Source organism: Coturnix japonica, chromosome 14 (assembly GCF_001577835.2).
Source record: "Coturnix japonica isolate 7356 chromosome 14, Coturnix japonica 2.1, whole genome shotgun sequence".
Taxonomy (NCBI): Eukaryota; Metazoa; Chordata; class Aves; order Galliformes; family Phasianidae; genus Coturnix; species Coturnix japonica.
The window spans coordinates 10,907,188-10,922,298 of NC_029529.1; the positions used below are offsets into that span (position 1 = coordinate 10,907,188).

Here is a 15,111-nt window from a genome sequence, read left to right on the forward strand (position 1 = left end):
GCTCCCTGTGTGCTGCTGTGCTGCTTCATGTCAACAGAGGCCGGGATGGCCCAGCGCTGCCTCGGCTGGAGCATGTCCCAGCTCTGAGCTGCCCTGACTGCAGCGTTGCAGGCTGGTTGATGGGCTGGTGGATACTTTATTTGGGGAAGCAGAGGCTGTTTGAGGGGCTGTTCTGCAATGAGAGCAGGGCTGGCTCCATGATGCTTTTCTTTGGCACTTACATCCTCTGGGCCAGAACGAATCTCCTTATTCCTGGTGCTGACATCCCCCCCCACACCCCAACTCCTCAGCTGCCTTTAGACACATCCCTGGGTGCCCGCACTGCTCTGTGTGCTGCCCCCATCACCCCATCCCCTACAGTGTCACCCCCACCTCACAGCCCGTTATTTATTGAGGAGCACCGCGCTGCTGCCGTCAGCCTCACTCTAAATGTCTTCAATTAAACCCAACCTCTCTTGTGAGTCGTTTGTTCATCACCCTGCGCAGGCAGCTGCCTCCACTCACTGCTCAGGACCTTCCCCTGCTCTGCCATAAGTGCAGGCTGTGGGGTGCTGCCTGCTGGGCACCTCTGGGGCCCTTGTATAGGGCAGGACGGACACAGGCAGCAAACAGGGAAAGCAACAGCACTGTGTGAGCCCAGAGCCTGGATGGGGACAGTGGTGGTGGAGGCAGCTCTGCTCTCACCGGGGCTGAGCTCAGTCAGGATGGGGCCCAGCTCAGCACCAGGATGGGGATGGGAAGGGGAAGCAGAGCTGCCATGGGGCAGTTGGGAGCTGGAGGGTTTAGCACATGGATCCAGCAGCCTGCAGGGCTGTGCTGCCGCTGTGGGCTCAGGGCAGCTGGGCCAGGCACTGACTGCCCACAGTCTGTTACAGAGCAGTGAATGCACACAGCTCTGTGGTGCCTGGAGCAGAACTGCTGCATCAACCAAGAACCGATTTGGGGAAACCCAACAGCAAAAGCTTCAGAAGTTTGCAGAGGTGCAGCACCCAAATCCTGCAGCACCCTCTGCCCTTACAGCTGCCCTGGTGCTGGGCCCCTGTGGGGGCAGCAGCTCTGCAGCCTTCTGGAACCCCCCGGTGCTGTGCGCTGGCAGTCAAGAAAGATCCCGACTGCAAAGCGTTCAGCAAAGCCATTTATTCCACTTTCCTGCTCCCACAGATCTCCAGATAGAAACCCACACGAGTTCGTCCCCGTGCCCCACAGGGAATTCAGTGCAAGTCATTCCAATGGGAGCCCAGCCTCACTGCTGCCAGCAGAGCAGAGCAGACACAACTGCAAAGGTGCTTTGCCAGCAGCCTTATTGCTCAGCTGTGCCCACTGCACAACACAGCTGCGTCCGAGTCAACGCGGGGCATCCCAAAACAACAGGTTTTGTTCCTTAAAAATGAAACCGGGACCCGAGAGCAGCAGTGTGTGTGTCCCTGAACTCAAAGCGTAATTCTAAGGCTTCAGCACCTTCACATAAGCACATGAACTCTCTGCAGGGGGCTGTGCAGATTGATCTGGGAAGCTCGCTAGAGTTTAATGGCCATAAAAATACATAGCTTTCCCCTGCTTCAGACAATTCCAAACCCTCCTGGCTACGCAGCCAGCAACTGGTCGGGAAGTTAAAAGAAAGTCTCTATTTTCCTCCCCCACTTTTAATCGATTACAAACACGGCAGCATCACTCCATGGCTTCGCCCACCTGATGCTCCAACACACTGTCTGCCCTGGGCTGCCCGTGCAGCTCCGCCACCATGGCCTCGTGCCCCGGCACAGCCGCCAGATGCTCCAGCACAGCCCGGCTCTCCAGCCCGGCCGCCTGCTGCTCTGCCAGCTCGGCCGCCTGGTGGTCTCCACTATCTGAGTATTCATTGCCCGCTCTAGCGGCCGCCGCCAGCTCGTTGGCGTGCTTTGCTGCCGCGATGGCTGCGTGGTCGATCACCGGCTTCTTGGGTTTCTGCGTGGTGGCCACCGCCTCGGCCAGCTTCTCCTCCGGCACCATGTTCAAGATCTTCAGAGCGAAAAGCAGCTGGAATTTGGCAGGTCCAACAAACGAGTTGGCCAGGAAGTTTGGCAGCCCACCCATGCGATCCTTCTGGGTGTACAGGGGGACACGGACCATGCCCATCACCTGGAACAGCACAGAGCGCAGCTCAGCGGGGATCAACGCACCCCCCAGCCCCGCACCCACAACCCAACACCCCCAACCCGCAGCCCCGGTGCTTGTTTCCCCCCCGTCCCCCCCTGCTCTCACCTGCCTCCATCCCCTGCTCTGCCTGGCCCCGCTCCCCGCTCCCCTTTGTGTCCCCTTTGTATCATCCCGCGGTTCCTCCCTTCACTCCCCACCTCCAGCCCGTGATCCCGGGAGTGCACGGCGCTGATCTCGATGGCGTGCAGCTCCTCCAGGGTCAATTGTCGGGCGTATAAATGCGCCACCACTCGATGCGGCCCGTCCGTCAGGTGCGAGCACAGGTAGTCGGCCTCCGTCAGGCGGACGCAGCCCAGGCCCAGGCCCAGCACCCGGTTCAGCCCGTCCTCCAGGGACCAGTACCGGCGGTCCACGAACCCCCCGGGGAAGCCCAGGAGGCCGTCAAAGCGCATCTGCATCTAAAATAGGGGCGGGGGGGGGGGGGTTAACGGGCCCGACACGCGCCGCCCCGAGCCCCGACCAGGCCCCGGCCCCCATCGCCCCGTTCCATCTCCCCGTTCCTTCCCCCATCGCCCCGTTTCTCCCCGTTCCTCCCGTTTCCTCCCGTCCGTTCCCGTTCTCACCAACACGGCGTAGCGCAGCGGGATGCGGCCGAACAACATGCCCGGGTTGGGTGCGTACAACATGGCGTGGCACGAGTGGCTCCATCCCGGGCCCAGCCGCATCGCCTCGTACCGGGTCAGCGGCTTCAGCTCGGGCACGCCCGGTACCCCCAGTGTCGGTAACGGCGGGAGTGTCCCCGCTCCAGCCGGCAGCGCCCCCACGGCCGCCATCACCCCCATGGCTCCCATGGCCGCCATCGCCTCGCCGCCCGCCGGCCCGCTCTGCGCACGCGCGGACGCGGCGACGTCGGGGGGCGGGACCGCCGGCCGCCGAGAACCAATGGCGGCCCGATCGCGAGCCGCGCGGCCAATCGGAGCGCGACTCCGCCCGCCAATCACCGCCGTAGTCCTCGTAGGGGCGGCCAATAGCGGCCGCTCCCCGCGGTCCCGTGACCGGCGGCCAACGGGGGCGCGCTCCTCCGCCCGCGCCGCGCGCCATATTAGGCAGCGCCGCCGACCAATCAGATCAAAGCTGGGGGAGGGCGCGCGGCCTCCCAGCATCCCCCGCGAGACGGCGCCGAACAGCACGACGGGAACGAGGCGGGCACGTGCTGCCCGTAGCCACGCCCATATCCACAGGCCCCGCCCCCTTTCGCTTAAGCCCCGCCCACACCCACAGGCCCCGCCCCCTTTCGCTTAAGCTCCGCCCATACCCCTCCAGGCCCCGCCCCCTTTCGTTTAAGCCCCGCCCCCGGTCCCGCAGCCGTTCCCGGTCGGTGTCTCAGCGCTTTATTCGCACCCACCCGTTATTTACACCGCACACCGGAGTCACGCGCCGCCGCCGCCCGGTCCCCGCGGCCCGACGCCACCGGGGACACACGTGGGGCCCCGTCCCGCCCCGTCCCGGCCTCAATCCCGGGATCTCGCGGTCCCGGTTCCGCTCGGTGCCGCTCACGGCAGCCGGTGCTGCTCGTCCTCCACGTGCAGGCGGCTCTGCTCGTACAGCAGCGGCTGCGTGGGGCTCCCGGAGCCGCGGCCGGGCGGGGTCTGTGTGAAGTCGGATGAACCTGCGGGAGGAGCGGGAGGAAACGGGGTCGGAACGAGCGGAACGAGGCACCGGGACGGGAACGGGAACATGGGATGGGTGCGGGAACGGAACCGACGGGGACACCGGGGACATGGGGGGGTCCGGTTATGGCGGCACAGGCACCATGGGGTGACGGGCAATGGGGTGATGGATGGCACGGATTGATGCTACAGGGGGGGGTGGCTCCCAGGGCTGCCCCGGGATAACGCTGCCCCAGCACAGCGATGCAGAAGAAGAACGGAAGACGTACCAGCTTATTCCTCTATACCAATAGAGCAGGAATCAGGACCCAGTGCTGCCCGAGACAGGAGGGAGGAAGGCAGACAGAGAGGGAAGGAGACATTAGAGAGCTGCTCAGCACAGCCTGCGGCTCTAGGGAAGAAAACAGGCTGCAACGAGAACAGTGCGGCCGAGGCGCAGCACTGCACCCCACAGCCACAGCACGAGGGACCTTCCCAGACCGAGGCTGGGCTACTTCCCCTCCTTGGGTCAATGGGCGTTTTGAGGCTGGCTGTGTTTGGTGCTGGGGAACAGGAGCAGGGATGGCAGGGCCTGGGCACTAAGATCTTCACACCCCAGCCCTGCTCGTTCCGGACAGTGTGGGCAGCATCAAGGAGGCCACATGCAGACAGTAACAGGGGCTGTACCCAGTAACAGGGGCTGTAGCAGTGGCTTGGCCCAGGGAGGAGAAAGGGGAGAAGGACAGAAACAGAAGGACAGGGGAGGTAGAGAGAAAGGGGGATGTTCCCTCTGTTTGTCCCCCTCAGCCTCAGCAGCCAGTTCTGTGCACTGGGGGAATGCGGAGCCTGTGCTCCAGGCAGATCCTGGCCCCTGGGGTGACATCCAGGCCCCAGAGGAGGCAGCAGCACTCTGGGAAGCCAGCAGTGAGGGATGGAGCCCACAGCCTTCCCCTCAGCCACCCCAGCACAGCACACAGCTCCGGCCTCAGCGCTGCAGCCATTACCTGGCAGGTAGACATCAACTGGAGGGTCAGTGTCCGACTGTGTCAGGCTCCTGTGCTCACCGCAGCCGCCGTCCTGCAGGACGTCTTCAACAGAGGGAGGGCAGCCACCTGGAAACAGTCAGTGCTGCAGTCAGTGCCAGCCGTGAGGAACAGGCAGCTCACAGTGTTGACAGGCTGCTCTTCACACACGGGCTGATGTCCCCACGTGCACCCAGCGCACCCCTCCCACCCCATCCTCACACCCTCATGGTGCTGAGTACCACACATCCTCCCCCTGGCATGGGACACACTGTGTGCACAGCCCTGTTTCAGCAGAACCACAGCAGTGCGTGCCATCAGCTCCTCAGCAGTGAGAGCAAACAGCTCGTGGCGTGCACAGCTATAGCTGGGAGAAGCTTGATCCATAGCTGGGCACCTTAACAACACAACCCAGGTCTGACAGCCCCCAGGGCTGAATGAACACTCACTCTTCTGCAGGGATGAGCTGTCCTCCATCTCTTCCCCTGCCACACTCTGTAAGGAGAAACAGCACAAGTTATTTCAGCCTTTCCTGTACTTGTCTCTTCTTTCTCCAGAATGATGCCTGAGGCAGGGATCCCTCAGGAGACAGTTTGAGCCCCAGAAGCCCCACAGGACAGCTCTGGCTCAGAGCACAGACTTACTTCTGGGGAGCTGGTCTCCCTCAGGACCAGCTCACCCCCGCCCAGTGCTGGCTGTGAGTCTGAGTCCTCAGAGAGCTTCTCTTCATCCTCCTCGTGGATTGGGGATGAGGGAGACCGTAGTGTGCTGCAGCAAGAGAAACTCTGTTTGGTGGTGGCAGTTCCAGCTGTCACCACCCTGCCCCATCCCTCTGCCCAACCCACCTTCCACCAGCAGCATAAGATAACTCAGAGCAGGAGCTCAAACTGTTGAGTCAGATTCATCACAGCTCTAAAGATCAGCTACACAGAGAGCAGCAGCAGCTCTGTGACACAGCCACAAGTCCCTGCTGGCTGCCAGGATGCACAGTGTACTGTGCAGTGCCATCAGTGATGGCATCAGACAGAGACACAGCTCCCTTTCAGCACCCAGTGCACATGGCCACAAGCCCTCAGGGCTTACAAAGGAGCAGACCCCTCTGCCCCCATGCTGACCTATCTGGAGACTTGCTCCGCTTGCCCTTCTGGTGGCTGCTCTCCACGGCTCTGTCCATCCCAACAAGCGGTCGGTTTGCAGGGGGCATCCCATCCACTATGCCAGAGTAGTTGATTTCTTCATACAGAGGAGCTGACGGGATGGTGGGGGACACAGAGCGAAGGCCATTCAAAGCTTCCAGCAAGGAAATAGGCTCATAGCCTGGAGGGATGTTGTCAGAGTTCTGTGGGTGAGAAGAGAGGGGCACGTTAAGAAAACCTCACCAGGCTGGAAACAAAGGTAATGGGGGACTCAGCTGCAAGCCAGTAAGAACCCCAGCACTGCTTCCAGCTGTGCACATGCAGCTGTTTCACAGCATCACCAGAGTCACTGAGAGAGTCAAAGGAGCAACCCTCTAGATTAAAACTGGTCCTGCAAAACTACAGCACTTGCACTTTTTCCACTGTGTTCCCTCAGCTGCACAACAGACGTTCAAGAGCCACAAACACAAAGGCATTTGATTTCCGTACAGCAGCTCAGAGGTGCTATTTTGTAGACAGAAGGTTCAGGAAAACAAAAGCCATTGGCTCAAGTCTGGGGGAATATTTTCACCTGCCTGTGAAGAGCAAGGCCTGGGGGCTGAACACTCAGGCTGCAGGGCACTGCTCAGAGGTTGGAGGAGGATCTCAGCTACTGCCTACAGCACCCTGGCTGAAAGCTTCTGAGCTTCACTCTGGAGAGACACTGCCCTCTCCTGGGCCACTTTCCACTACACCACTCTCAGAGCTCCAGCAGAAGTACTGGTTGCTGTCTGAGGCTTGTGCAGAGCCAGGGTCACACCGAACTTGTGATAACCCCATTACTGAACCCACACTTAGGTTTCCACCGGATCTGATAAGCCACATTCCTCCTCAGCCTGAGCATCTAGAACAGCATGAGGAAAACTGCAGCCTCCTTAATATTACTGACAACTATAGTTGCACAGTATTACACAACAAGGGCCCCTTCCTGGGGTAGGGGGGTCTCCCTCACCTTTCCCCTTCCCAAACCCTGGTCCCCCACAATTGTTTTTCACACTGTCCTCAGCATGACATTCCAGTTACACACTTTCATACCATCTTGGACACTCCTCAACAAAACAAGCTCTATCCTTCCTGTTTCTGCAAAAGCAAAGCAGCCCATTGCAGCTATGAGTCCTAATGCAAGACCAAGCCCAGCTGTGCCTATTTGCCTACCTCTATGTGTGAGAACCAGTGCGAGAACCACAGTGAGAAGTGCACACACCAAACTGGGTGCGACAAGTGAGAGGAAGCTTTTGGGTGAGCCAAGGGGACAGCAGCTTGCCTATGTTCCTATAAAGCTATGAAGTGTCTTCTGCAGTCAAGCTCATGACCCAGAGGCCATCACCCATTGGGTCCCTGTGGTTTACTCTTCCACACCCAAGCCAGAAAGGTTAGTGATCCATTTGTGCAGGCTGTGAGCATCTCACCACTAACATGGAGACAGTGCTCGTGTGTTGCAGGCTGTGCAGGAGCACAAGTCAAATCCAGCATTTCAGCAAGCCCTCGTGTCTGTAACACTTTCATGTGCTAGTGATGCCACTGACAAATAACTGCCATGGGATACAAATACAGCTAAGTCCACTTACTGTTTTCCTTTTAGGTTTCCTGCTGGGCAGGGTGACAGTGTTCACTTTAGGGGGTTTAAAGGGACACTGTCAAGAGAAAACCATGTTTTAAAGTAGTTTTTTTTCCGGAGGTTAGCAACACAGAGACACTCAGCATCTCCTCACCTTGCTCCAGGTGACAGCACCTGCTCTCCTCTACACTACACTCTGCTCTTCAGTTTCTTCCCCTGCCCTATTTCGTAGCCCCAGCTGCAGGCAGCAGGGCTACAGTGCTGAAGAGGACACATGGATAAAACCAGGCTGATCCTCTAACAAGCCATTTCTGTTCTCATTAAGGTCTGTAAGATCATCTAGAGGCAGAACTCCTCCTCACTCTGACCTCACGTCTCGCCAGAGCCAGCTGTGCAATAGCACCACTCAGGCAACAAGCTTCTGCCCTCAGCACACCAGAGCCATGTGATTTGGCCTGGAGGCCAACAGTACTGCATTTTCCACCCTGCACTCACTCAGCTGCCTCCCAGACCCAAATCAATCAGGGAAGCTGGCACAAAGAGGCCTTTCTCCTACTGTGCTGAGTATCCCAGAGCTAAGGGGTTTCATCACAACATGTGGTCACATAGACATGCATGAGAGTTGAACGGTAACCCTATTTGCTCAGCCTGTTGCACCAGTGTCTGCCACATTTCCGTACCTTTACTACCACTAATAATAATACTACTAATACTAATAATGAAAGCAGAAGTCCCAGCTCTATAGAAGAGTTGAGGAAAGCCACTGCATAATGCAGGAAGGCTTTACCCCAAGGCCTGAGCATACCTCCTGAAGTCCAAGGGACGCAGGCCAACAGGCCAAGCAACCTGGCACACACGAGCTGCCTGCCCACGGTGAGACCAGCACCCAGGCTTTGTATAAAGGGTTACACAGTGAGTTACTTACAGAGTGCTCATCATGGTCAACGCTCTGTGCCAGGACGGGGCTGAATGACACCGGTGACAGAGCTCCTGGCTTTTTCCTCACAGCTCGGATTTGCAGCAGGGCACGGAAGGCTATGAGAAAAGAGCACACAGGTGAACAGACAGTGAGCCCTCGGCCTTCCCATCACAACAGCCTAAATCTGCTCTTTGTGCCACTGCAGAATGCAGATGAGATAATGCTGTTCCATATCTTCAGCTGTGCTACTTATAGTCAAGGCTGTCTGGCACTTCCTCTGATAAGATCTTGCTTTCAGTTACTGTATCTTTGCCAAGTTTGAACTTTTTAGATTTAATTTCTCAGGCCAAACATCTGTCTTAGGCTCTTTATCCTTTTCTTAAGAAGGAACAATCAAATAACCCCGAGATAAAGCACACACCGAGATACAACACACACTCATCCTCATGGCCTCTACTGACTTAACAGGAGAACAGGAAGGAAGGAAGATGCCCTTGTTTCGTGGGCAGGAAACTCACGCAGCCTGCAGATGGGGCAGTTGTTGGCCTGGTAGCGCAGGGTGTCAGCGCAGGTATTGCAGAGGCAGAGGTGGCTGCAGGGCAGAATGAGTGTGTCCCGGAGGTCCGACAGGCAAACCACGCACTCATTGCTGTTGTCGCTGTTCTCGTCATCTGAAGGCTGAAACAAGAGGCAATAATTTGGAACGAGAATGGAAAATGCAAAATAAATCTTTTCTCTCCTGTCTTTTTTCAGATGCTACCTGTTGGCACAGGCAGGCAGAGATTGCAGCACACTTCAGGCAGGACACTGTGTTACTTGGAGAGGAAATCCAGCCTGTCTTGCACCACGGCTGCTCCACTGTTTGCAAATCACACGCTAATACTCAGAACAGCAGTCTGAGACCAGCACTTTGTATGCTCTGCAGCCCAGATGGCAGCAAAGGGCAGCTCTGTGTAAGGTTACTGCAAGCACAAAGCAGTCACACATGCTTGGGGCTGTGCAGCAAACCAGGATTCAGGAGAAACTCCTGCCTGAAGACAGGCAGTGCTTCTGGTTAAGACACTTGCATATATCCCCTGATATTACTGATGCTGTGCTCCCTCCTGTATGCAAATCCAGTTTGACTTCACAAGTTCTAGACAGCTCAGTTCCATGCAATGATACAGGAACATGCAGTCCTCCCATAGCAAAACAGAACAAAACAACAGAAGACATTTGAAGAGCCAGTAACACCACAGACTTGGTGGCCATCCTGGGAAGCATCTTTACATTACACTGCCAAAACTTGTGTGTAAACTTGAAAGTGGAAGGTGCAAGCTGGAAACCCACAGCCCAGGGAGCAGGAGCCTTCTGAGCAGCCTTACCTTGGTCTCTTGGTTGTTTTTGTTCTCAATGCCATAGATCTCCTGAAGCAGGTAGCTCACCCGGTCAACCTAGGGAGAAAGATAACAGTTGGACTACCAGCTGCTCTGCCACTGATGTTTTGAGATATCTTCCCTCCTTCCCTGTGTCAAAATGTCCATGCAACACCCGTGGCAACCAGCTCTCCTAGAGCTACTGAAAAACATTAATAGAAGCAAACGTCACAAAAGACAGCAGGAGAATGAATGTGTCCTTGCTCCAAAGTGGTACCTACCTCACCTGGTTAGTTGAGAGCCCAACTGGCCACTTCAGTCACTACCAAGATCATCTCAAAAACACTTACTCTGTTTATCACAGAAATCACAAAGTGGCATATGCCCCAAATTTTTCCTGATATCCAACCTAAACTTACCCTGGTGCAACTTAAGGCCATGAACACATCCCATGCCAAGATGGGAGCACAGCCTAGTTACATCCAGTCTGCCTACCAGTTTAGAAATGCTCGGAGCTGGGATGCAGCAGCTTGAACAAACCAATTCCAGAGTCTCCCCATCTAACTCAGCGTGCAGCTTACAATCTGTTGTAGGCCTGCATTTCAAGGCAATGAGGTCAGCAGTTGGACTGTGGAGCAAAATCCTCTGCAGTGTCTCACAATCCACCCAGGAAGTTTGTGAACAATTATGTGGAGCTGTCCTTTTATAACTCAGCACCTCAAAGAGAGTCTTTTTACAGCATCCCAACTCCTCCAAGGATCACGATGAGTGATAGAGAGTGCACAATGGCCAGCTCAAAGAGCAAAATACATCAGGAAGGGAGAGAACCAAGTCTCTGCAGGATTCTGTATTCATTTCCCACAAGAAGCTCATGGGGCCCTACTAAGAAAAGAGTGAGAAGCACAACGTGGCTCTTACCACAAGATCTCTGGGTTTTAAAACAGTAGGGCTAAATAACAAGTAGGTGATACTACACAATGCAGTCCCTCACATTCTCATCTCTCCCGCAGCACATCATCCTTCCCAAGGCTTCTGTTGCTAAATTCAGAGCCAGCTGATGCACACAAGAGCCACTGGCCAACTGGAGGTCATGTTTTTTTTTTCTCAGTTCCATCTGTTCACATTCAACCATGTTCTTTTCTCTTTCTTTTTATTTAAGAGCAGGTTGGTACATACACTATAACTGATCCTGGCTGGGAGAACAAAGCAGTCCAGCTCATTAGCTGCACTGCACAAGGTACCCAGGAATCCTGGTGATGGCACGGAGAGGCAGACAAAAAGAAAGGCTGCAATGGGGAAGCATTTACAGCAGTATACAGATGGACTATTCCCAACATATACTCCATAATGCTGCTCTATGCTCTTCTAGATGCAGATGCTACGTTAGTTTCAGTGGTACTGTGCGTTCTTCTAGCAAGAGTTTAACTCTGTTTTAAAACCAATGGAAGAGAACATCTAAGCATTAAATTTTACAAACCACCAAGAAAAAAAGCACCGACAACCAAACACCGAGTGGGAAGGACACATGCTGTGCCAGTACAGACAGACAAGCACACGCTGTTTCACTGCAGGATTCGGCTAACCACGTCCTGGTAGGGAAGGAACATCCTTAGAGAGCATTTCTAGCAACACAGTCCTCCATTTGGGAAGCCCAGAGCACTAAATGGAGAATGAAGCACACGGTGCATTAGTGTGTACAGCAATCCAACATCAGTTCAGAGAGCTCACGGCCATGTATGCACAATCATTAAATAAAAAGGCAAGATAAACAAGCTGCTTTCTGTCAGCTCACCAATGTAGTGCTCCGCTCTGAGCAGAAGAAAATGTGGGATCAAGGTGCAGCTGGCATCACACTGCTCTGCTCCCATGATTATCACACAAATATTGTATGCTCAAGAACAACAAGGAAATGAGAACACCGCATGCTGTGTGTACTGCATGGAGGTTATGGCAACAAGGACAGGAAGGGTCGAGTTTCCAAGCAACAAGGAAGTAATTTCAAGATGTGGGAAGAATCCAGACAGATCTAGTGAGTAATGCTCAGACTTGATGAGAGCTCAAGCAATTAAAAGGATGACAAGACTACAACAGATGCAGGAATGGTAGGAGGAAGCCAGTCAGGTACTGAAAGTCCCCTTACTTCAGCCAAGTTTTATATAAGCCACTTCTCTGTGAGGACTCCAAACTGAATCACTGCTTTCAGCCTCACACGATCTGCTGTGTAGCCTCATTCCTGCCTCATATTTTGCATCCCTTAAGACCATGCACCAGAACAGTATCAGCTTGGATTGAGCTAACCTGAAGAGCATTATCCTGCATACAAATACAAGGCGCATAGCAAAGCTGACAGACTATTTAAGACAGTTCCTCAGGAAACAGAGAATCTCCCAGATCCATTTCAACAGCTTACTTGTATGTTCAACCTTAGCTCTTCTCTTTCATCAATGCATTTCAATCTGACCCTTGTAGCAGGATTGCTACCAATTTCCTTTCAGAAGCTTAAACTCTTGGCAATCTTTAGAAGTTTTCATTTGCTTATGTATTTCTCTCCACGCAGGACCAGGTGCAATTTCAATCTTGATAAGGCTTTGCACAGTATCTGTGCATTGCACCACACTGGGCTGGGTTAAAAGCGGGCTACAAATCCCTAACATTTTGGATGCCATTTCTCCCTTCTTCCCTCATGTGTGTGGTGTGTATGAACTAAGGTCAAAGAACAACAGTGTCTGTGCCTGCTCAAGTCCCAGGATACTCACAAGGGACAGGCAAGTTAAGCCAAAAGGTCTCAATCCATGGGGCTCCTCCAAAGATCTGCGATGCAGCAATATATAAGGAATACTGAACTTATACACAGTGCCCGACTTGCAGAGAGGAACAAACAGGCTTGCATGACTGCACTGCTGTATTTGTTCCCCCAACAACACATGGTACACAACATCCAGCCCAACACTAAGCAGCAGACATGGCTATCTGGTTATCTGAGCTAAGTAGCCAAGATTTCAGGCCCTTGGTGAACTAATATAAGAGTTTCCCACTAGGTACTGCTGAGTGTCTGTGGCACACAAGTATGTCTTTAATCAGCAACAAACAAGTACTTACAATCTGCTTCTGTTTTAATGGCTTCACGGAGTAACTGCCATCAACATGCTAGGAGGAAAAAATAAAAACTAAATGTATTAAACAGACAAAAATGTACAACAATTAGAACAGATTAATGATCAGTTGTCATCTCTTAGCTGAGGGAAAAGTGGCATGTGTAGTGTCAGAATTAGCATCAGGAATAATCCACAGGTGCCAACTGATGTGAATGAAACCAACTCCTCTGCCAGAGCACTGAGAGCACGGTAGGAGACCAAGGGGAAACTCCAGCAAAGCCTGTTGCTTCGAGCAGCTGCAGACATGCATCTGTTTGCTGGGGGAGTTTCAGAAGGAAGGGACAAAAACATTACACCTAAGACAAAACAGTGCTGTTTTCCAGGCAAACACAAAATGCCAAGTTTCTGACTTTGGAAAAGCAACAAGGTCAGACGCTGTGCAGCATCAAGGTTGCTGTTCTGCTCTTGAATACACACACAAACAGCAAACTGCTGAGGCTGCGGACCTGCCTGTCCTCCAAGCGTGCTTTGCTGATCAGCAGCAGTGCTTATTAGCAAAAACCTCCTCCAGATTGATGTACCTACACTTCAAAAGCTGCAATTATTCTAAGGATAGGAGGAGAAAGAACTCTACGAGCACTTTGCCCTCTGACCTTAAACGTTATTATTATTTTCTTTTAATCCTGTTTTAAGCTTTCAGCTGGAAGATCAGAAGTAAGGAGTGGCCTCAACAGACAGCACCTCCCTCTCAGAGCACACACAGACTGGGAAAGGAAGGGAGGCAGATTCAGTCTTTGAGCTGGACACAAGGTATAAGCCAGCATAAATGGAATGGCCTGAGCAGCTTTAGTTGGTTCCTAGTACTGTTGTTCAGCTTGCTGAGCACTGAGGGGAAACATGCCATCACCTTTATGTATCCAGACAGCTCAGCAGCTCTGCACAGTGCATGGAAATTAACTGTATTTCTCGAAAGCCTGTTTCCAAAACTAGAGTGGCTAAGCTACTTTCCTTATAAGCCAGAAGTTTCCAACGCTTTACTTCTGCTGTCAGATTAATACATTCCCAATACACACCAGACCACTCTGTGGTACAGTTATCAAGTGCTGGCCCTGGGATTCTACAGTGCAGTCTCACCAAGCTCAGAGCAGGACTACAAACCCTATAGCCCTTCCCAAGCACCTGCTGCCCACACTGTCCTCCCCCAGGTGCTCTCAAGAAATGACTGAGGGATCCCAGAGACTTATTGATCTTTACAGCTCATCTGGACGAGGCAATTAGAAGAACAGCACCCCAGGAGTGCTGCAGCTGCCCATCTCATTTCTCACAGATCTCTAATTGTCCAGGTTAAGCCCAACACATACCAAGCCAAACAACAAAACAAACCTTGAACACTCAGAGCACCTTCCAACCACAGGGCTGCCTGGTGACTGGCTGTGATGCACAGGCCCTCTGACTCAGCTTGTCACCATCTACACTATCCAACTAGGATAAGTCCTGGCAACTTTTTCCTGCTTACTTCTGGACATGGCAGGGACAGAATAGACTGAGGAGAAGTCAGCCCATGTGCCAGCCTGGAAGTAGGGAACTTCTAACAGCACAGCATTGATGCTGCTCTCCTCAACATGCTCACCTCTATTCCAGCAGCAACATTTGCCTCATCTTAGGATGTCACTACACGTCACCTGCCCAGGACAAGCCCAGACACAATATAAAGTAGTTAGGAATCTTGTAAATGTTTTCAAGGTACAGTCATCATGCGAAGAGACTCCCCACACTGGCAGTGCTCAGGTCAGCTACTATCCAAGAAAAGCAAAGACTTTATGTGGGATGTACCCTGAGCCCTAAAAGGGTTTGGTCCTAAGCATAAAGTAAGGCTAAAGGTGCAGCAGGCTCTGGACACAGCAAATCCAGTTTTGCAAACTGATCACAAGGCCCTGGAAAGCTGCATTCTAGCAGCCTTGGTGAACATCTACCACTCTCAAAGACCACAGATACCATGGCACACCCTCTCGCCACACACAGGAAACACCAGCTACAATTAGTGACTGACCAGCTCAGGAACAAATGGTGATTACAGACTGCACAACAGTTGCTGCAAGCAATTATTTGTCCTGCAGTACCAGTCCTGAACTCTAGCCTCATGCCAGGACCCCATTGTGCTAAGTGATACATAAACACAAACTAATGACCCATGGAAATATT

The 15,111-nt window shown here is 53.4% G+C and overlaps 2 protein-coding genes across 7 annotated transcripts in view; both read right to left on the minus strand.

Annotated features, from left to right (window-relative positions):
• Nucleotides 1-1,122: 1,122 nt before the first annotated feature.
• NUDT16L1 (nudix hydrolase 16 like 1) lies at nt 1,123-3,314 on the minus strand. 2 transcript variants are annotated; one of them, XM_015877401.2, is made up of 3 exons: nt 2,760-3,035; nt 2,334-2,594; nt 1,123-2,118 (listed from the first exon to the last, which is right to left on the minus strand). In XM_015877401.2, the coding sequence occupies exons 1-3, from the start codon at nt 2,994-2,996 to the stop codon at nt 1,669-1,671; spliced, it is 948 nt and encodes a 315-aa protein (XP_015732887.1). In that variant the 5' UTR covers nt 2,997-3,035; the 3' UTR covers nt 1,123-1,668. The 2 variants fall into 2 exon arrangements, with proteins under 2 accessions (XP_015732887.1, XP_032303531.1); XM_032447640.1 differs by lacking the exon at nt 2,334-2,594 and having other exon boundaries at nt 1,507-2,118; nt 2,760-3,314.
• A 197-nt stretch (nt 3,315-3,511) lies between these two features.
• MGRN1 (mahogunin ring finger 1) overlaps nt 3,512-15,111 on the minus strand; it is a 34,019-nt gene continuing 22,419 nt past the window's right edge. Inside the window, exons 8-18 of one of the 5 annotated variants that reach the window (XM_015877411.2) lie at nt 12,914-12,961; nt 9,824-9,892; nt 8,978-9,137; nt 8,466-8,575; nt 7,551-7,616; nt 5,923-6,146; nt 5,452-5,575; nt 5,257-5,302; nt 4,790-4,897; nt 4,076-4,120; nt 3,512-3,805 (exon numbers count right to left, since the gene is read on the minus strand). In XM_015877411.2, coding sequence (XP_015732897.1) covers nt 4,080-4,120; nt 4,790-4,897; nt 5,257-5,302; nt 5,452-5,575; nt 5,923-6,146; nt 7,551-7,616; nt 8,466-8,575; nt 8,978-9,137; nt 9,824-9,892; nt 12,914-12,961 — 996 coding nt within the window. In that variant the 3' untranslated portion in view covers nt 3,512-3,805; nt 4,076-4,079. The remainder of the gene's footprint in view (nt 3,806-4,075; nt 4,121-4,789; nt 4,898-5,256; nt 5,303-5,451; nt 5,576-5,922; nt 6,147-7,550; nt 7,617-8,465; nt 8,576-8,977; nt 9,138-9,823; nt 9,893-12,913; nt 12,962-15,111) is intronic. The other 4 variants (XM_015877412.2, XM_015877409.2, XM_015877413.2 and 1 more) reach the window with 4 other exon arrangements.

Coding starts and splice junctions, on each gene's coding strand:
- NUDT16L1 (XM_032447640.1), bottom strand. CDS start 3,299: ATGCTGGGAGGCCGCGCGCCCTCCCCCAGCTTTGATCTGATTGGTCGG. Junction 2,119..2,759: donor CGCTGCGCTACGCCGTGTTG/GTGAGAACGGGA, acceptor GTGCTGTTCCAG/GTGATGGGCATGGTCCGTGT.